At 48.7% G+C, this 19,774-nt stretch overlaps 9 protein-coding genes across 9 annotated transcripts; 4 read left to right on the top strand and 5 right to left on the bottom strand.

Moving 5' to 3' along the window:
- Nucleotides 1–2,080: 2,080 nt before the first annotated feature.
- Nucleotides 2,081–3,373, bottom strand: N7489_007971 (uncharacterized protein; the record flags this gene model as incomplete). The annotated part of the gene is made up of 1 exon (XM_056713721.1): nt 2,081–3,373. The coding sequence occupies one exon, from the start codon at nt 3,371–3,373 to the stop codon at nt 2,081–2,083; it is 1,293 nt and encodes a 430-aa protein (XP_056567436.1).
- Nucleotides 3,374–5,662: 2,289 nt separating this feature from the next.
- On the top strand, nt 5,663–7,564 carry N7489_007970 (amidase; the record flags this gene model as incomplete). Its single annotated transcript, XM_056713720.1, has 5 exons — nt 5,663–5,907; nt 5,959–5,980; nt 6,055–6,327; nt 6,384–6,578; nt 6,656–7,564. 5 exons carry the CDS (start codon nt 5,663–5,665, stop codon nt 7,562–7,564), a joined length of 1,644 nt encoding a protein of 547 aa, XP_056567435.1.
- Nucleotides 7,565–7,763: 199 nt separating this feature from the next.
- N7489_007969 (replication factor C subunit 4) lies at nt 7,764–9,042 on the bottom strand (the record flags this gene model as incomplete). Its single annotated transcript, XM_056713719.1, has 5 exons — nt 7,764–7,989; nt 8,049–8,471; nt 8,526–8,625; nt 8,681–8,901; nt 8,954–9,042. 5 exons carry the CDS (start codon nt 9,040–9,042, stop codon nt 7,764–7,766), a joined length of 1,059 nt encoding a protein of 352 aa, XP_056567434.1.
- Nucleotides 9,043–9,561: 519 nt separating this feature from the next.
- N7489_007968 (uncharacterized protein) lies at nt 9,562–10,202 on the top strand (the record flags this gene model as incomplete). Its single annotated transcript, XM_056713718.1, has 3 exons — nt 9,562–9,925; nt 9,979–10,047; nt 10,102–10,202. 3 exons carry the CDS (start codon nt 9,562–9,564, stop codon nt 10,200–10,202), a joined length of 534 nt encoding a protein of 177 aa, XP_056567433.1.
- Nucleotides 10,203–10,308: 106 nt separating this feature from the next.
- N7489_007967 (protein GET4) lies at nt 10,309–11,554 on the bottom strand (the record flags this gene model as incomplete). The annotated part of the gene is made up of 4 exons (XM_056713717.1): nt 10,309–10,883; nt 10,936–11,088; nt 11,197–11,453; nt 11,511–11,554. The coding sequence occupies 4 exons, from the start codon at nt 11,552–11,554 to the stop codon at nt 10,309–10,311; spliced, it is 1,029 nt and encodes a 342-aa protein (XP_056567432.1).
- A 428-nt stretch (nt 11,555–11,982) lies between these two features.
- N7489_007966 (DXO/RAI1 family decapping nuclease) lies at nt 11,983–13,552 on the top strand (the record flags this gene model as incomplete). The annotated part of the gene is made up of 9 exons (XM_056713716.1): nt 11,983–12,057; nt 12,119–12,361; nt 12,431–12,462; nt 12,525–12,552; nt 12,607–12,614; nt 12,667–12,770; nt 12,818–12,988; nt 13,042–13,341; nt 13,392–13,552. The coding sequence occupies 9 exons, from the start codon at nt 11,983–11,985 to the stop codon at nt 13,550–13,552; spliced, it is 1,122 nt and encodes a 373-aa protein (XP_056567431.1).
- Nucleotides 13,553–13,891: 339 nt separating this feature from the next.
- On the bottom strand, nt 13,892–15,337 carry N7489_007965 (tRNA dimethylallyltransferase; the record flags this gene model as incomplete). The annotated part of the gene is made up of 1 exon (XM_056713715.1): nt 13,892–15,337. One exon carries the CDS (start codon nt 15,335–15,337, stop codon nt 13,892–13,894), a length of 1,446 nt encoding a protein of 481 aa, XP_056567430.1.
- A 302-nt stretch (nt 15,338–15,639) lies between these two features.
- On the top strand, nt 15,640–16,536 carry N7489_007964 (putative ABC transporter; the record flags this gene model as incomplete). The annotated part of the gene is made up of 2 exons (XM_056713714.1): nt 15,640–15,769; nt 15,827–16,536. 2 exons carry the CDS (start codon nt 15,640–15,642, stop codon nt 16,534–16,536), a joined length of 840 nt encoding a protein of 279 aa, XP_056567429.1.
- A 653-nt stretch (nt 16,537–17,189) lies between these two features.
- N7489_007963 (Elongator subunit ELP2) lies at nt 17,190–19,665 on the bottom strand (the record flags this gene model as incomplete). The annotated part of the gene is made up of 2 exons (XM_056713713.1): nt 17,190–19,475; nt 19,537–19,665. 2 exons carry the CDS (start codon nt 19,663–19,665, stop codon nt 17,190–17,192), a joined length of 2,415 nt encoding a protein of 804 aa, XP_056567428.1.
- Nucleotides 19,666–19,774: the final 109 nt, after the last annotated feature.

Below are 19,774 nucleotides of genomic sequence, written 5' to 3'. Positions count from 1 at the left end.
CGGCATCGCCAAATGAGACCCGATGATACCGTCATAGTCGCTTAAACAACCGATCGTACTAAGCGAAGTTTGACTAAGCGAATTGACGATACCGATATATTATAGACAGCCATCGAAAAACAGCTTTTAATGTGGTCAGATCTTTTACTTCGTGGTAAAGACCTTACACTGAAGATCAGTTTTAATTATGTAGACGATCGTCGCTCTCCGTCTACTAGCCGGAAAGGAGAGAAAAGAGGGAAGTCATCTGTCACGCAAAGAATGCTCGGTGAGCGTGACGCACAGCTCGACGCAGAGGAAAGTACCTCTAGCGGGAAGCCAATTTGGCGCAGCGTCTATAGTCTAATGCGATGTGACTCGTCGACGTGTCAGTCAGTATGGATCCTATTGCTAGTTTGACCCATTGGGGAAAAAGTACTACCCGCTCAAATCCTATCACATAAAACGCCTAATCACCCACGTTGAGAAGGGTGGTGTCCTAGAAGGCCATAGGGACGTACCAGAAGCAGTTCGTGATAAATTATACCGAGAAGAACAAGAAAGATCAGGAAGAGACAAGCGCAAGGAAAGCCATCTTACTGGTGCTGGGTCACCATATCCACCTATCAACATCAATGTTTCGTCCTTACAGTCTGCGCCCCTTAGGCATGATATCTTAGCTCCAAAAGCAGCAGATAATCTGCAGACCCTAAGCTCACTCGACATTCCTGGTCTCAGAGATGTAGCTGTCAAGGAGTATAGTGAGTGGCAGGTGTCGAATGTCGAAAATGACACCCTCAAAAGTGCATTTCGAGAAGTATGTGATGTGATGCTCGAAAATGGTCTTGACCTTGAGCAGGTGTATAGGGATCAGGATCCGCATTTCTTCATCGAGAAAGGAATCAAGATAGGCAGTGCTCGACGTTTCGTAGAGGATATTGGGAAGTGGGTTGAAAGCCTCAAAAAGCCTTACCAGCCCTTGAAAATAATTAGCTTAAACAATTTGGCACTGGGGGCAGGCATCAAGGCGTTAGGGGTATCTAGCCTTGCTTTTGAATATTTTCATTCAACACTAAACTTCCATTTTTGTCAAAAAGAACCGACGGTAAATTATCTATCGCATAAATTATGTGAGTCGGTGAAAATGCTAATTGGGAAGAAGGCCTTTCGCTAGCTATCTATAACTTTTTGAAGAATGCATGCTTGTACGCCGGACAACTTTTAAGTATTGAGAAAGGAGCTTCACGGGGTCAACTACGATGGGTGCGGTGGAAGATTGAGCTGGGCAATCGAAGCGTTCGAGTTTTCCCACCTAGCAAGTTGACCTCTCCGGGATTATCTGACTGTGATCTCTCACCTGGGCACTGCCATGCCAACCCTCAGTTAGAATGATTTCTCCAGAGACCCACATCCATGTCCAGCCAATCGTTGTGCGATACGATAGAGGCTCATCTCACTACTTTTCTGAGGCCAACACTTTTCCTTCCACCATCATTTTATCTTCAGGCGCCCCTGGTGTCGGCTGCCGCACAAAAGTCTCCCACCTAACTTCTCAACTCGTTTTGCCAGCCATTTATTCTAGGAATGGACCGGTTCAGCCTTGGCATTTGCCAGTCCTCAAATGAGACTTCCTGCACTTCGAAATCCGCCTCGCTGCCTTCATTGTGGCCGCAAGTACCAAAAGAGCGGTTACAGGGAAGATTGAAATCAGTTCACCACTTGCACACTAAAATTCTTTCTCCAACCCTATTTCGAGATGCATTATCCCTATTATTGTTACTCTACCCCTGACTCTCGTTCTTGGCAGTATTTCGTAAATAACAGTATAAAAGTCGCTTCTGTATTCAATTTTTATACATGCGAGAGTGATGCACATGTGGTATATGGTGCATCTCCAGGGCCAAACGTCGGTAGTTACATAGAAAGCCCAATTTTCAATAGATAATTCTGAATTAAAGACGCCTGGGATCTGGTCTACGTTGGTTATGACCAGATCAATTCCCGAGATGATTTTCTGATTGCTTGCTAGGCTGTTCCAACAGGTCCTAGCGATTTGATGTGACTTGCTCAGACCTAAAATTTTATACTTGTATGTGGTTATTCACCACAGTCGACTCGTCATATCCGCCATAATTTTCTTCGCATTAGACATGGTAGAGGCAGAGCGGTCATTCCTCAAATACTCTAAGATCTCCTCATCTTTTTTCTTCCTTCGATAAAAAGATTCCTCAAAGCCGTAATCCGGATTGTGACGGTTCTCCTTGGCCTCTTGCAACCACCCTTCATATCCCGACGTCGCCGGTAGTAATTCGCCTTCCTTAATCCAGTCAACCTCGTGCGTCACGCGGATAGCATCACACAGAGGTTGGATGTGGTGGTCGTTCAACTTATTTTCAAGCCTTGTTACCTCGTATCGGCTCTCCATGTCCCAGATTCTGGATGGATGGACATCGGCGAGCGACAGGACAAAATAAGCGAGATTGAGAACGATATACGCGAGCCCGACGGCGATTTGAATCTTCCAGGTGCAGTTACTGAAGAAGATAATCGATGCCATCAGACACACCGTGCTGATCAAGAGAAAAGATTTGTGTTTCACACCCTGGTAGACGTAGTCGCAGAAGGGGGTAGAGAAGTATAGTTCCTGTGCGACCGCTTCAGTACAAGCGACACAGACGATTGCTCCATCCAGCGTGCGGATTATCACGTCGCCAGGCTCTTTTGACCCGCTGATCTTCATTCTTGGATACCATCCGGCTGATAGGCAGGCTGTGCTGGTTGATATGCACATAGTGCCCAGGCCAAGCAGAGCAACAGCGTCGTGCTCTATGCCTGCATAGACGAATAGCGCGATTGTTATCAGGACCGAGACCAGTGTTACACAGTCCAGCGGGTTGAAGTTGCATAGAGGGACGTTGGCCGAAATTGCCAACTCTAGATTTCTTGCTTCTCTTCCATTAACAGACAGAAGTGACTCGACTGCGGCTACAGCAGGGTCTTTCTTGTGGGATATCCTATAAGCCTGGAACTGATACGGCTTCAGGGAGTCGACGCCATGCATTGCATTGCCAAAAAAGCCGAGGCCGTCTTTTTTCCTTCCGGAATAAATGCCAAAAACGGTCGCTGTTTCAAGGGAAGGTAGTCGGGTCGGTCGGTTGATGTTGAGCATCGTCTCGGGGGCAGGCAGGAGCCGAGGAATGCTGCCAACGAAAGATGCGGTTATAACATACGCAAATTTTTCGATTGACGCTCCTCCGATGACCGCCAGTAAACCGACGATGTCGAAGCCCCATGTGGGCTTAGCCTTGTCGACTTGAAGTGGGAACCAGACCATCTTTGTCCGTTCGTGATTGTGAAAATTGGGGGATCTGAGGTTTAGGATAACGGGCCGCATGGTCAATAAGTATCTGTGCAGGGATCAAACCGACCGTCTGTACCTGCTCGGTTGAATGCTACATGTTCTCCGAGACTAAATGGTCAACGCGAATCAAATCTCAGGAAATAACCCACAATGCACGGTGGCTTCTGCACTTGCACAATTGGAGCAAGATTTGCTTGATACGTGGGTTAGTATGATCGTAATACATCATAACACGAAAGAACTCCAAAGGCAATGAATGAATGGGGCACAGCTCAGCCACCCGAGCGACCAGGAACACGGTAACCAACCATCGAGGCACTGTGGATATAGTCGACGGGGATCTACATGTGCTGGCGGTGGAGGAGATTCATCCCGAGAAATACAAGTTGACCCATTCTTGTTTTCTTCCCCCTCTCAGGCGAAGTGCTTGTGCGTAGCTGAACTGTGGATACCAATAGGGTGGGTGGTCTCCATGGGATATCTCCACTACTCTATTATCTCAGGTGCTGCATGAACTTGGAATGTTGTGACAGGGAGCGGAGTACAACACACCATCGCCGGATGACCATATTGAGGATAAACCAACACACTGAAGTGGGAGATGCGCGATGGCTGTCTGGCAAGCAGACGGGAGCTGCGGAGCGGATAACACACCCACACTGTCCTGCAGAGGACCGTAGAGGGCCGGTTGAATGATCATGCCGTTGAAATAATATAATGAAACCGAAGAACTGATGAACTGATGAACCAAAAAATTGCTTGGGTAGTTGAATTGTCTGTTCATACAGAGGATGATACTATTCCCATCAGGACGATGTGATGCCTAATAAACCAGGCGTTGTACATCCTGGCCTGCACGCAAATCCCCCACTACAATACATAAATGGGTTGTATCCTCGTCCGGATTAATTGCTGTTATACATAAATTGGGAGGTGCGTCCGTTGTTATTTTCTCACGTTCTATCAGCGATGTCTCAATAACCAAAATCCAGGACACCTCCATTACAATGGGCCACACTCCTTTATAGAGGTGCGGATGGTGGGGAAGCCAGAATTCCGCGGTCGATGTTCTACCGGTGCGCCACCGGGGGCTGTCCATTCTTCGATTATATGACAGACGAACACGACCGAATTCTGATATACAGTAAGTGACATTGCTGGGTTTCTGATCCACGCCGCAAGGGTTTTGGAGGGCGCATCAGGTAATAGCACTTTCGTGTAAAATACGCCCCCGCCGTTATAACATGGTATTATGAAAAGTACCTACATACCTAGGTACCTACCAAACCAGAAAGCGGTCTTCGGAGTGGAGCCTCGAAATGTCTGTCCTATCAGGACTCACGGCCGCTGGATTTATTTTCCGGGAACCAAAGTCGTAAGAGTGTGGAGGTATAACTGATTTCGAATACTACTGTAGGCGTTATAAAGTATCTTCCCACTCCCTATTTTCCCACCAAAACTGACCAACTTTGAACCCTATTCTCTCAATATTGTAATGATTTTTTAGATAATTTCTACTAAAGGTTTATTATCAGATTAGCAAAATATCCCTTTCCGAATGGTCTAATATATATAGCTATTGAGTGGTAACTGATTAAAATCCAAATGTCAAGATGAATCCCCATTATATATAGTGGCTACTAAACTCGCGATTAAAATATTTTGTCTCACTTTGAAAATTGACAACTCTCTATCCAAAATACTTACTGATATAATTTGTGATATATTACATTAGGTTTGTAATGATAAATAATGATAAAATAAAAATAAAAATATGTTACAATATAAATTTATTGAGAGAATAGGGTTCAAAGTTGGTCAGTTTTGGTGGGAAAATAGGGAGTGGGAAGATACTTAGTAACAGGGTCTGTATATGTCCCACACTGTAAACGAAGCCAGGCAAGAATTTCAGCCTTCTAATAGACGAGGTTTCACGCCACAAAGACCCTCGAAATCAAAGATGTCATGGTTAGAGAGAGGACATCAACAAGATATCCCAATAACCCCTGGACCGAGGCTGTATGTGAAGTATTGAGGCGCTAAACCTAAAAAGGAAAAACCAACCGGATACAGTTACAGTAGTTCACTCCGCCGTTTACAGATTCAAAATGATCAAGGACTCCAAAGACTCCAAATTATCTGGGGGGAACGGCAAATCTCGGTTAGATAAAGAAAAAACGAAATTACTCCAAAAATGACATTTGACGAGAGTATGCCACGTCCCCGCTTGATAAGAGTGGCCCTCGGACTACAGTCCGAGCTGACTATATTAGGCTAGTCTTGACCTCCAACAGGGCTCATACAAGTGCAATTCAAAGTAAAATGGGCAGTCAGACCTGGGAGGAGATTGTCTCCCAAAAACGGGCCATCAGAGACCAACTCATCACACCGTACTTAGCCGATGTAGCTCAACGTCTGCCGCGAGTACAGAATGCCGAGGAGCGTACTCGACTAGAAGATCCATTGTTTCAAACGATTACAGACATTGACAATGTCACCTCTCTGCTGGAATGCATGGCGAAAGGAGAGTTCCAGGTAGAACAGGTGATCAAGGCATATATCCAACGGTATGTCTTCTATCGGGGTTGGAACAGGCCCTATACTAATGCCATCGGTAGGGCTGTGCTAGCACATCAATTAGTACGTGTCCCACATCTTCCTTCCTTTCCATTTGCACCCTTGGCCAAGTCGCTTATAGAATCTGGCATGGGTAGACAAATAGCCTGACCGAGGTTCTTTTTGAAGATGCCCTAGGACAGGCAAAGCAGCTAGACGCCGAATTTGCAGAAACTGGAAAGCTCAGAGGTCCCCTGCATGGAATTCCAATCACGGTGAAAGACCAATTTAACGTCAAAGGCGTCGACACGACCCTGGGATATGTGGGTAGATCCTTCGCCCCGGCCCAGGAAGACGCAGTGCTTGTGCAGATCCTGAAGAACATGGGTGCCATCGTCATTGCGAAGACAAATATCCCACAGAGTATCATGGTTCGTCCGAGGTTGTCACTGGCAGTATCTGATTCGGATATTGACTCTACCTCCAGTGGGCCGAAACCGAGAATCCTCTCTGGGGACTGACGACTAACCCTCGCAATCCTATTTTTTCACCGGGTGGGTCAACTGGCGGCGAAGGCGCTTTGCTGGCATTGCATGGATCACTATTCGGATTTGGGACTGATATTGGCGGAAGTGTAAGGATCCCACAGGCTACAGTGGGCTTGTACGGATTCAAACCAAGCGTAAGTACCAACCGCCATGAACAAACTGTCCTTTCTTTTCCATTTTTTTAATATGTGTCGATGATTCCCGAAAGCAGAGCGCCCGACTTCCTTACCAGGGCGTACCCGTCTCCACTGAGGGTCAAGAACATGTCCCGTCTTCAATCGGCCCGATGGCCCGGGATCTCTCGTCTATCTGCCACATGAGCCGTCTGATAGCGAACAGCCAGCCGTGGGATGTTGATCCGCGGTGCGCTCCTCTTCCCTGGAATGACACTGCATTCCAAGAACCTCAAGTCCGACCTATGGTAATCGGCTTGATCCTGGATGACGGTGTAGTAAAGGTCCACCCGCCTATTGCGCGTGCCCTGCTAGAACTCTCAGCAGTACTTAAAGCACATGGCCACGAAGTTATGGTCTGGGATACATTTGATCATGCGGAGTGCATTGAGATTATGGATCTCCTCTACACGGTCGATGGGGGTGAGGATATTCGTCGGGATGTAGCCGCTGCCGGCGAGCCGTTTATTCCTCATGTTGAAGGGCTGGTTAACCGCGGCAAGGCTATATCGGTTTATGAGTATTGGCAGCTGAACAAGCGGAAAACTGCAGTGCAGAAGAAATATCTGGACAAATGGAACGCGGTGCGATCTCCGTCGGGTCGGGCTGTCGATGTTCTGCTGAGTCCTACCTTGCCGCATACGACTGTGCCTCATCGGAAATTCCGTTGGGTTGGCTATACTAAGATTTGGAATTTGTTGGACTACCCGGCTTTGACGTTCCCAGTGGATAGAGTGAGGGCTGAGGTGGATGTGTTGCCATCGGAGCCTTATATCCCGAGAAACAGGCTCGACGAGTGGAATTGGAATATTTTCGATGCCAAACAAGCGGATGGATGTCCAGTGAATCTGCAGATCATCGGGAAAAGACTCCACGAAGAGAAGGTACTGGGGGCTGCTACAGTTATTGAGAGGCTCTGGAAAAGTCATCTCGACGAATCCAATTGAACCATCTGGGATGTATGGGTAGAAAATGAAGTTGGGTTCACTCGCAGACTGAACGACGTGTATCGCAGTTGACTGAACTGAATTTGGAATAAATATGGTAGACATAACTCATTATGCAGCTTGGTGGGATATCTGCCTCCAGAGTCATATAAATCACAAACGCCGTGGGAATATGCAACAAGACAAGCACTCTTGAGTCTCAAGCCTTGGGAGGCTCGAACAGATCGGGTTTCATGTTAATTTTGCAAAGCTTCGCCACACAGCCGCTCAGTTGAAGCAGTGACTGCACGCCGTCTAGGATACGCATATGCGTGAATCCAATCTCCCGGATAAACTCCAACTTGGAATGTTCAGACAATGTGGGAATGGTCTTGGTGACTCGGAACATGGTACTGATGATATCATGCGCAGAATAACCCAGCGTCCTGTGGATACAAAATGATTAGGACCTCCTGCAGTTGAATCAAACAGATTTGTAACATACCATAGCTCGTTCAACCCCTCCAGTGCCACATCCACCTTGCCTTCCCAGCAAGCCTTGATCATGGCCTGGACTTTGACCGGGTGCGGGCTGTCGACTACTCGGAAGACATTGTCTCCGCTGACAAAACCGAAACCGGACCAAGTACTCTGCAGGTTGTTGATAGCCTGACGCATGTCACCCTCTGCACTGAAAACAAGTGCAGCAATGCCATCCTCAGAGTGCTGGACCTTCTCCGCCTCGCAAATCTGCATCAGCCGTTTCACAACCTGAGCATCTGTCAACCGGGCATACCGGAGAATGGCGCAACGGGATTGAAGTGGTTCGATGATCTTGTTTGACTGGTTGCAGGCAAAGGCAAATCGTGTGGTGGAGGAATAGATTTCCATAGTACGTCGCAGGGCTTGTTGGGCACCGGCGGTCATGCTGCGGTGATATGTGAGTCCAATGACCAAAAGCGAGACTCTGGCAGAAACAAACCTATCGGCTTCATCAAGGATGACCAATTTATGGCGTCCCTGGGGCAGGGTAACCTTCTTTTGGGCAAAACCTTTGATCCGGTTCCGCACCACATCAATACCTAGACCATCATCAATATCGATCAAAGTCATGAAACCGATTATGCCAAAACTAACCTCTCTCGTCACTCGCATTCAACTCCAGAACGGCTTCCTTGTATGCATCTCCCAGCAATTGCCGTGCCAGACATAGTACTGAAGTGGTCTTTCCAATACCCGGCATGCCGGAGATGATAACGTGTGGCATATTACCATCTTTGGCAATGATCTTTAACCGTTCCACTGTTTCAGTGTTGCCGACAATATCATCGAGGAAAATTGGGCGATATTTCTCGACCCTATTGAGGAAAGGTTAGCTCTACCTAATATTCTCGTGAAAGGAAACCCTACCAGGGGAGCTCATAGTCCACAGCGGCACCAGCAGTATTTGCTCTGGCACCATTGCGAGAAGCAGTTGAAGAGGACTCAGCTTGAACCATTGTGAGTAATTTGGTGATTTCAAAGTGAAGAAGGGCAGTGAAGGGGAGGCGCGACAGAAGCACGCGTGGGAAAAGATAACGGCTTATCAGCTGGCCTGTGCACTTTCACAGTGAGTGGAGGTATTGAGGCATTGAAGCTGTTATTTTATGATTTAGTCTCCTATAATCTTTATAAGAAGCTTAACGTGAGTATAGAGTAGTCAATTGATAAAACAACATGCTGACTGCTGCGCTTGTAGTTCATTCCAATGCTGGCGTTGTCGTGATCTGGTTTTTTTTTTCTCATCTACTTCATTCCGCGCCATTCTTCCTCTCTTCCCCCAACAACAATTATTTTTAATACCTAGAAGCTGGGAAATGACACCGCTCCCTCCATTCCACACACCCTGATACCCATAGCTGGGATCGACCCGCCCCTCGAGACATCCACGCTTCCTCTCAGAGACGCGCACGGCTCAACGCATCCTCAGAACCTCCGGCCAAACACAACAGAAAACACAGACCGTGGTGCATACAGTTATGCAAACATCTGAAATTATGAACCAGAACTCTGTCCGCCGCAACCTCTTCCATGGGAATCTCAGCCGCCGACCTGCTTCCGCAGGTCCACCCAATGGTGCTGTTCCTCAAAACCACAACGGCCTTTCCAATCGCCCTTCGCACCGACTGAAGTCTACATCCTCCGACTCAGGGCCACATACTCGACCATTCAAGTCTGTGGAGACCAAAGATATTGTGGTTCGGGACAAGAATGGCAGCTACAAGCTTGAGATTCCGACATTGCCGCAGGCTCTAGTTGGAGAGGATGGGGAGGAGTTGGCTGAACTTGCGCCGGAGGATGGAGGATTTGATTCTTCGGACCTCACTGGGCGGGACAAAGAGAGTATGTTTGTGATATGGTGTTGTTGAAGTATAGTCTGCTAATGCGTGGTATAGAGTTCGAGGCGGCTCTTGTGGAGATGATGGTCCGGCACCGGACCAGACAATCGAACGGTGAACCTGATGGTAAGTTACGAGTCTGCCAGTCGTTCCTATGATCATATACTGATCCGAAAACAGAGATTCTAAATATGGTGCACGAAAGCCTACGCAGAAAGGCAGCATCATTGGATGATGATAATTGGATGTTTGAGCCTGAGAAGGACTCTATTTCTAACTAGATAGGGCTGCGCTTGCTGCATGCATCTTGATCTCATTACACTATCAGTTGGATATCCATGTTTTCTGCAAAGGCCTGCTTCAAAGGACCGACGCATCCAGTCTCCCTTAATCGAGCTCCATGCTCGACGGCGGTGCCTCAACCTTCTTGGCTCTGGATTGTGATGCTCCTGTCTTGTTCTGACCTCCTCCAAACAACATACCGTTCATCATATCCATCAGTGGGTTTCCTTGCCGGGGGATCTTGATGGCAAAGTATTGCTCGCCAATCTGAGCCAGAGCATCGTCCCAGATACCAACTTCTCGAATCTGTGCCGCATAGTGTCCAGTGAGCTGTCGGAATAGATCGGCGCTTCCGCGCTGGATGGCCAACAGCAGCATGGTGATGAAGTTCATCAAAGGAAGTGCAGGGAACACCCGGGCGTCGGAGCTGGCACTGCTAACATCCTGCACACCGAGCTGAGGGTTGGCCGCTGAAAGCCGTGAAGTGAAAACAAGCAGGGCTTTGTTCGCGCTGCGGATATTTCCGGTGAGGAGGTATGGGAAGACTGCGCGTGACGCATAGATCGCTGCAGTGTGCGGCTCATCGTTGGTGTACCACTCGTACTCGAGCTTTGCAAGGGTTTCGGCTGATTCGGAGGTTCCTAGGATGAGATGTTTCTCGGCATCATATGGCTCGTTATCTGAGGCACTAGATTAGAATGCATCAAACATTTGCGCTCCGAGATCACTCACCTTCGGCGTATACTGAGCCAACAGCATGATGTAAATCCGGATCTCCTCGTTCGAGTGGTCCAAACTTGGCACTCCATCCAACCATTTCTTGGATGAACCTCTTTCGTGTAGGTTCATCGGAGGGGAATTCGCGCAGCAGCTCGATCAGGCGCTCTGATAAAAATATATACGTTAGCAATCTAGGTCTGTGGTAGCTACCGGGGCAGCCTGAAGCACCACGCTGCAGTAAACACCCAGTAGTAAATGATATTTGAGACTCACTCTTCCTAGCCCGACCCTCTGCCTCATCATTACCACCTGCTATCTCCCATTCCGCTTTGTTGTATACCTCCAGCACCAACATAATGGCCAAGTCTCCACCACTGGCCGATGCACCCTGCTGAGCACCAGCTTTCAATAGCTCCTTCGCGCCACCAGCCAAGATTTCCGCCGCAGCATCGTAGTTGGATTGCTTAATATACCGGACAGCAATAACACGTAGTTGCTGGTGAGCTTCGTAGTAGGCGCCATCAGCAATCCTAGACAACAACAGACAGTCAGAATGGGATCTTTTGAGGTCCGGGAGGGATTCTCACTTTTCTCGCTGGCGGGCGATGACCTTATCAATTCTGGATGACATTGTCGACTAAAAGAAAGCGCTGATCATAAAAGCCAAAGAAAAGTAGAATCGAGGACGCTATCAAGCAGAGTGCGCAGTGCAAGAACGTTCGCGGGGAGTTGGTTGAGATTTGGTGGGGACGCGGCAATCCGGCCAAAGCCCTGGAGAACATGGCATCTCCGTCATCTCCTTCAGAAATACCTTATGGTTGCTTTATAGCTGGATCAGCTTCGCTTTTACACGAAATCTGCAATTTCTGCTGTTTGAAGTCTGTTCATTCTATATTGCCCTCTGTTTCCGGCGATATTACAATAATACCACGCCATCACGGGCGTCCCTGACGACAATACGAGCTACCTAACTAGGTCGCGACAATCTACATCAAGGACTAAGCAATCGTTTTTCTTCATGCGACCATGCCCATCACCCAATAGTGCGACAAATTCATCATGAACGGGTTTGCTTTTAATATCCAACCCCTGCACCGCTTCGGCGGCGCAAATACCTCTATCCGGAGACCAAGGGTAAGCCAAAGACCCGGCGCCATGTCAAACAAATGGAAATGAATAGCTCACCTGGAGTTAGGAAATCGCTTGCTTCTCTTATGATGAACAGCGTCGTTTTTCGCTGGGCGATTCGTCCATGGCCTACTACTACACGCCGGCTCTCCCTGCAGACCTGAACAAGGGCTATGAGACGTTCCAGAAGCTCAATGATGCCGCAGATGAACACTTGGATGCTTTACTTGATACCCTTGTTGCTTATGAGAAAGAAACAGAGAAGAAGTGTGATGTAGACATCGTCACATGGAGAGGAATGATGACCAAGGTGCGTTGAATCGAAGTCTGGCGCGGACTATCATCTAGTTTTGAACCAAATTCTGACTGCTACATACAGATCCTAACGACTCCCTTTGATAATATGAATGGGTTTGTAGCCCTGGTATATCACCAACACAGAGTGCTGTCTCTCTAACCCGAACTATCTCTAGCTTCGAGATGAATGCAACTCTTTTCCAGGTACGATATCAATCTTAAGGCTGTTTGACTTCCATGATCTAATCTATATTATAGGGAACTATGTGTGTATATTCAGTTAGCAAGATCACTACACAAAGTACTAACTTGTTCTAGATTCATCGAAGAAAACAACGAGTACAAGAACCAACAGAAAGAGATCCAACGCAAGCGAGGATCGCCACCTGGAATGGCACCGCAGGAACTCATGATGTATTGGGGTATGTAAAACAAGACATGAAATATATGCTTATACTAACAATCCTAGGATACAAATTCGAAAAACTGGCTGTACTTTCGAAAACATGGCATGAATCAACCCGTGAAGAGATTGAAGGCCGCGGGGACGAAGTCGTCAACAACGCAGCACAGTATTGTTCGGTTGTCCGCACTGGGATAGGTAACGTGCGCATGATTCTTGGTGGAGAGGTTGATGCCAGTATGTTTCCCGTTGATCCTTGTGACTATACCCAATGCCGACTTCTTCTCTAGTCTGGGACAGCAAGCCTTCCCGAAAAGAAAGCCCCATTAACTGGGTTGAGCTGAAGACATCAGCCCAGATCCGCAATGAACGCGATATGATAAAGTATGAGCGGAAATTGCTCAAGTTTTGGGCACAGTCGTTCCTGCTCGGTGTGCCTAAAATAATCGTGGGATTCCGTGATGAAAATGGCATTTGCCATAGCCTGGAGGAGCTGGACACAGCCAGTATACCCGGGAAAGTGTTGAGTGTCGGCCGGCGTTCTTGGGATGGAAATGTCTGCATCAATTTTACTGGTGCATTCTTGGAATGTGAGTGTTCTTCTTGTGGGCTTATAGCAGCACTGACACACACCTTTCAGGGCTTAAGAAGACTATCAATCGGGAGGGGACGTGGAGAATTCGGAAGAAGGAGAAGTCTCCGGTCATCGAGGTCTATCAAGTTGAGGAACAAGGACATGGCGATATACTCTCGCCGGCTTTCAAGGCCTGGCGATCGACCATGACCTCTGCAAGTTCATGATTGGAAGTCTAATGTATGCTAGGTGGTGGTGATGATGATGATGTACCTTTATCGCTTGTGTCATTGCAAAATGAAATCTTTCAGTGGCCGTTGCTTTTTGAAAACCTTCACGGACTATGTAAAGAACACAAAGACCACCAGAAAAGAGAAAACTAGAACCCCCAATTGATCTTACTCAGTCGAGGCGACTTGCTGTCCGAGGAACCTCGCCAGGGGAGGCATCTAGCGACTACCTGCACCACCTTTTATACGGAAGACAATCCTTGACGGTTTGAAATAATAGAAGAATACGGGGTATGTTTCTATGACCTTTAATCTTTGACTATGCAGTGCAATAGATCATGACCCAGGTTCGGTTTCAGGGGCCTGGATCCCCTTCGCTTCCAACTCCTTCTTTCGGAAATATTCATCTCGCTGTGTCCTCTTACTCGCAGACTTAAGTCCCCTTTTATGCTGATGACTATTCAGATGAATATGCCACTGGTCCTCCGTCGCCATTGTCTTCTGGCAGACGTCACAAGTATAACACCTCCCGATTGGGTCTGTCTGTTCACGCTTTTGGGCCTGGGCTTCCTTCGCGCCGAACTCCGCTGCTGCCAACTGAGAAAGTGATTTGGGATCTGGAGTCGGCTTGTTTTGCTGCATCAGTTGGACAATCTCCTCTGACGGTCCAGCGATGCACTTGCTCCAGTCGCTGACATTGGAACTGTCCAAAAGATAAAGACGACGTGTCTCTCCGGCTTCTGTGAGTGCTTTCCAGAGTTTATTGCGGATCCATTTGACTTGCGATGTTCCGTACTGGCGTGTGGCAATCCGAATTAATTCAAGAGAGTTTCGTTTGAGATCTTCGATCTCTTTCTCGCTTGCTTCCCCGTCCCGGATAGCCTTGAAGTATGGTGCCAATTCCTTGAATCCAATGGACACCCAGACTCCCCGTGTCTGGTCAACTTCAATCCCCTGCGAGGCTTTTTCTTGCAAGTAGTCTGACATCTTCTCCGCCTCAGTCATCAAGCCCTGCTTGACCATGTCATCGACACGCGCATCCAGCCGCGCATTGAGGACCTCCTTTTCGGCATGTACCCAGAAGACCAAGGTATTCTCGAACCGCAGCAACCCTTCCTCCTGGTCCATTGCCTTTCTTTTTTGAGAGAACTGCTCTTTATAAATATCCGAGGCCCGCCGCCCTGTCTGGAAATAGATTTCCAAGGACCGCCGGATTTTCCGTCCATCTCTCGGATGCCATCGCGCAGCCATGACAGGATCCACTTCGCGCAGCTTCTCTAAGAGAACTTCGGGCGACGAATCTAGAATCGGCCATTTCTTCGAGGTTGAGCTGAACTCCGTGAGCTGTTCCCGCTCGCTTTCGTCGTCCACTCCCTCGCCCACGAGCTGTTCTTTGAACAACACTGCTTGGGTATAATAGTGGGTGCCACCAACAAGGATAGGGACCTTGCCACGGGCGCGGATATCTTCAATAATTCGCAGGGCTTCGCGCTTGAACAACCCTACGCGCCATGCCTCTGCGTCTAGGTCGATGCAACTGAGGAGGTGGTGAGGGATGCCATTCCGTTCCTCAATCGGGATCTGGTTCGTTATGATGGGTAACCCGCGGTACATCTGCATGGCGTCGCCATTGATGATTTCACCATTGAATCGAGAGGCCAAGTCCACTGCAAGCTGTCTACAGCTATCAGTTATTGTGTCCGGAGGAAGTGCGGTGCTTGGAGCCATTACCTTTGACTTGCCTGTGCCTGTGGCACCGACGACAGCTATGAGTGGATTCATGATTCTTTGACCGTACCAAATAGATCGGAGAGCCGAGAGCATACCGCGATGCTCATTGCGACGCGGGGGGGAGAGAAAAAAAGTTGTTATCGGTGACGGGTCCACGGGTTATCGCGCGGGTTACCTCATCCATGACCCGGGCCCCGGGGGAGATCATCTCATCGAGGTTACAATGGGCGCTAGCATCATACCAGTCTAGATAATTTTGAATTAAAAGCATTGTCTGACTCATTTTATCTTCTTTCTTTTGGTTTAATCAAATCCCCCGTCCTCTCAGTGTTGTCCTTTCTCCCACATTCGTCATGGCGTATATCAATCCCACTCCATCCATTGAGGTACAAAACCTCTCATACAAGTTCCAAGATGGCTCTAGTGGCCTGGAGAACGTTAGCATGAGCCTACCACCTGGAAGTCGCACTCTACTGATCGGCGGTGAGTCCTATACATCCCCACTTGAGACTGATCTGAAAGACTAACCCAAACGCACAGCAAATGGAGCGGGGAAGACCACTCTCCTCCGCCTCCTATCAGGGAAGCGCCTTGCACCCAATAACACCATCGCCATCGGTGGCAAGGACCCCTTCAAGGACACCCTAGACGGCGTGACCTACCTAGGAGTCGAGTGGGTATTGAACAGCATCGTCCGCACAGACATCGATGTGCCGACGCTGCTCGCCTCCGTCGGCGGAAATGCCTACCCAGAGCGCCGGGACGAGCTGATCGATATCCTCGATGTCGATCTGCGCTGGCGCATGCATGCCGTCTCAGACGGAGAACGCCGTCGCGTGCAGCTGGCCATGGGCTTGCTGCGGCCCTGGCAGGTCCTGCTCCTCGACGAGATCACTGTCGACTTGGACCTCTTGTCCAGGAGCAATTTCCTGGCTTTCCTAAAGCGGGAGACTGAGACCCGTGCCTGCACTATTGTTTATGCTACCCATATCTTGGATAATCTTGCCCAGTGGCCTACCCATTTGGCCCACATGCACTTGGGCAAGGTCAAGGCGTTGGGTAGTGTGGAGTCCTTCCATGAAGAAGTCCCTGAGTGGACTTCGGAGAATAGTCGCCTTGGAGAGCTAGTTCTCAAGTGGCTCAAGGAGGATATGAAGGCCAGAGGTCCCCGGAATGGTCGTGGTAATCAGGCCAAGACCTACCAGTCCCTTGAGGGTATTGGAGGTTACGGACTGGAAAAACACGACTGAGAAAATAATGCGGAAAGGGATGTAATGCTTTTTTTCTTTTTAATCTATTTTTGCATGCGATCACTGATGTCAGGAGATATATAATGTGCCGTTCAACAGCAATTGGGTTCAACCACAAGGCATGCACGGGGGTTTATGGGTTGGCATCTGCATCTATAGGGGGAATATATTCAACACTTGGGAGTTTTCAACCATCATAACTCATAAAGGGCCAATATTGCTTTTGTTTTGTCTTTCCAGATGTCTTTCTAGATCTCGTCTCATATGCCTTTTTATATGCTTTTTAATCTCTCTCTAGATATTTTCTCTAGTCCACCCAGGGCCCCTGTGAAGAACCCAAAGATGAAGGCAAGCGGGAGTAGATTGCCGGGCTATGGGGTTTCTTTTTCTTCTTCTTATTACAATCAGTCACTTAATTAATTGCACTGTATGATGTCTATTCGTTTCCCTCATAAATATAGATTTTGGAAAGCCGTTTTATAGGAGCTGTGCGTGAGTTTACAGCTGGTTTTCCAAGTAGATATCTTATAGGCATCTCAAAAGACATGTAAAGACTACCGGAAAACACATCTACAAAGACATTGAAAAGACATCTCAACCATCATGACTCATAAAGGGATGCTGTTCAGGTAAAACCATGAGTTTTGTACAAATCATGAGATCATGTTCGAGATAGCGTATATCCGTGTGGATGTGTCCTCACTTGCCACCGCCAATTCGAACTGATCCCTAGTATCTGCCTCTGCAGCCAGCACTGGTCGCCATGATAATTGAGTAATTGTCTTCGAGGGCGAGGCCACTTTGTCAATGGTCACTATGTGCTGTGCTTCGAGAGTGTCAGCAGCAATCCGGTGGATAGAGATGACACCGTTGTCCTCGCCGACAGCAATAATATATGTGCCTTTGTATGTTGCGTGCAAGAAGGCAATTGCTGAGACCGCCGACGCCAAGGCCACTGTCGTTTTGCAGACGAAAGTCTCTTCGGACTTCTGCCAGATCTTCACGGATTTATCACGTCCTGCCGTGGCAAAGACGTAATCTGTTGTAGCTGGGGCCCAGGCTGCACCTAGAATCATTCGAGAGTGACCCTTGGGGTTTAAGCTGAGGTTTGTGAAGGTAGTTGGGTCTGCATCGCTCCGCTGGAAGACCGCCCATTGGCGATCTCGTCCAACACTGAGAAGATAGCGATCGTCACTCGAGAATGAAAGGTCCGTGATGGTCAACGAGTGCGCGGTGAGAGAAGGTTTGATCTCATGCCAGTCCGAGGTATCATAGAGGCGAATGACCGCATGGTCGATCGAGCTGGCCTTGCAGGCTGTAGCAATGAGCTTACGGTCATGGCTTACTGCCACTGCTGAGATCTCATAGCCATGGCCATACAGCTTCTCATGCTCCGGCCACAATGTGTAACGAGACAACTGATCCTCTAGTGGCGGGTGGTTGGTATCCAGCAAGGCAGAAGCGGTTGGCACTTCAGTTGGGGCATTTTGCTCGTCCTCTTCCACTGGCGCCTCATCCCCAAGTGCCTTATTCGAGAGACCCAGCACCGGGATTTCAGCAGTGTCTGGAAGGTCCTCATCATTCGATTGTTTGAACCCAGTAAGTCTCTCGAGCAACTGGGCAATTGGCTTGGGCTCATTGAACACACGCAGAAGTTTCTCCTCTGCGCCAGACACAAATTGTGAGGGACCCAGTGTGTCAACACAGTTCAAATCGTACCCGTGGATCTGAGGGCGAGAAAACTCATGCCATGAACCTGTATTTCCCTTCACCCACTTTGCATGAAGCCGGGTAGTCTGGTCTGAACTGGTTGAAAGCAGGTAGCCTCCAGTGGGCTCCCATTGCACACCGTTCGCTGAGCGTACATGGCCCGAAATACCGAACCTCTGTACCCAAAGATCCGAATCGGAATCATGTCGCCAGACTCTCCAACTACCTGTCCGGCCAAGACTCACCACCTGCTTTCCGTCCGGTGACCAGAGCCCGATCCAGAAGCCACCTGCGCTACCAGTCGCCGTGGTAGATCCTTTTTGGACGCTGATCTCTCCCATTCTCTCTGTGGACATCCAAACGCCTGATGCTTGGTCTTGCTCCCAAATTGTGATCGTATTATCAGCGGAAGCCGAGAGAAGCTGCTGCCGCTTTGAATCAGGATTCCATGAAATAGTATAGATCCAATCTTCATGTCCGAAGAGAAGAGCTTCAAAAGTAATGGAGTATTTCGAGCCTGCAGCCTCGAATGCATGGGCTTTGTTCGATAGCGTGGGTTCCATTCCTCCAAGCAGAGGATCCGTATCATCTATCGGAGCAGGGGCACTTGCTTCGCCCCGACGTAGTCGCCAAAGACGGATGTATCTGTCTTGACTTGCAGACGCTAACAGGATATCACCGTTGCTCTGCTTATCCTGGGTGAACGAAAGAGCCTTGACCCATGCTTCGTGTCCCGCAAGTACAGCCTGGCGTTTGAACTCTGGCTTCCCGATGGAGGTTTCCGAGACGTAGATCTGGACCTTGGTCGTTGTACCTGCAACGGCCAATACCAATGGCTTATCCGAGTCCCCTTCAAGCCCCTGCAATGACAGAGATAGCGGGAAGAATCGTGGTGTCATTGTGATCGTTTCAAGTAGCTCACACTTCAATTCGTTCTGTGCGTTTATTCTCCAGGTCCGAACTGTCCCATCAGCCGCTCCAGATGCGATGACGTCCGTGCCATCGGCGACGGCAATCGCATTCACCGAGCCCGTGTGGCCCTCAAGGGTAGACACAAGGACATAGTTGTGGGAATCGGCATTGTCCTTTTGCCATACCCGTATTGTGCGGTCGACGGAGCCGGTGACGATAAACCTCGTTCCTGAGGCGGGGCATGTATAAAATCGAACGGCGCTGACTTTATCGGTATGACCAACAAGCAGGGCATAGATACCACGATCAGTTTTGTCCTTGACTCTAAGTGTCAGCTTTTCCTTGTTATCAATGTGCAGTACTTCTCAATGAACCTACTAGAGGATCCCATAAGGCGACATTGTTGTCCGCTCCGAAGGCGAGCACACCTGTCTGCACATCCCAATCCGCAGCACCAGGGTGCCGGTTTCCCCCCACGCTAATGTAGTCTGTTTCGACGGCAACCATGGAGGATTATGAGGGCTTGTGAACCCTTCTGTCTGTCTGTGTTGCTGTACTGGGAATTGGAGAAAAAAGCCGCAAAGAAATTGCGGGAAGATTGGAGCTTATCGATAAG

Source organism: Penicillium chrysogenum, assembly GCF_028827035.1.
Source record: "Penicillium chrysogenum strain IBT 35668 chromosome Unknown utg000004l_segment0_segment0, whole genome shotgun sequence".
NCBI lineage: Eukaryota > Fungi > Ascomycota > Eurotiomycetes > Eurotiales > Aspergillaceae > Penicillium > Penicillium chrysogenum.
This window is presented reverse-complemented; position numbering and strand designations above follow the sequence as displayed.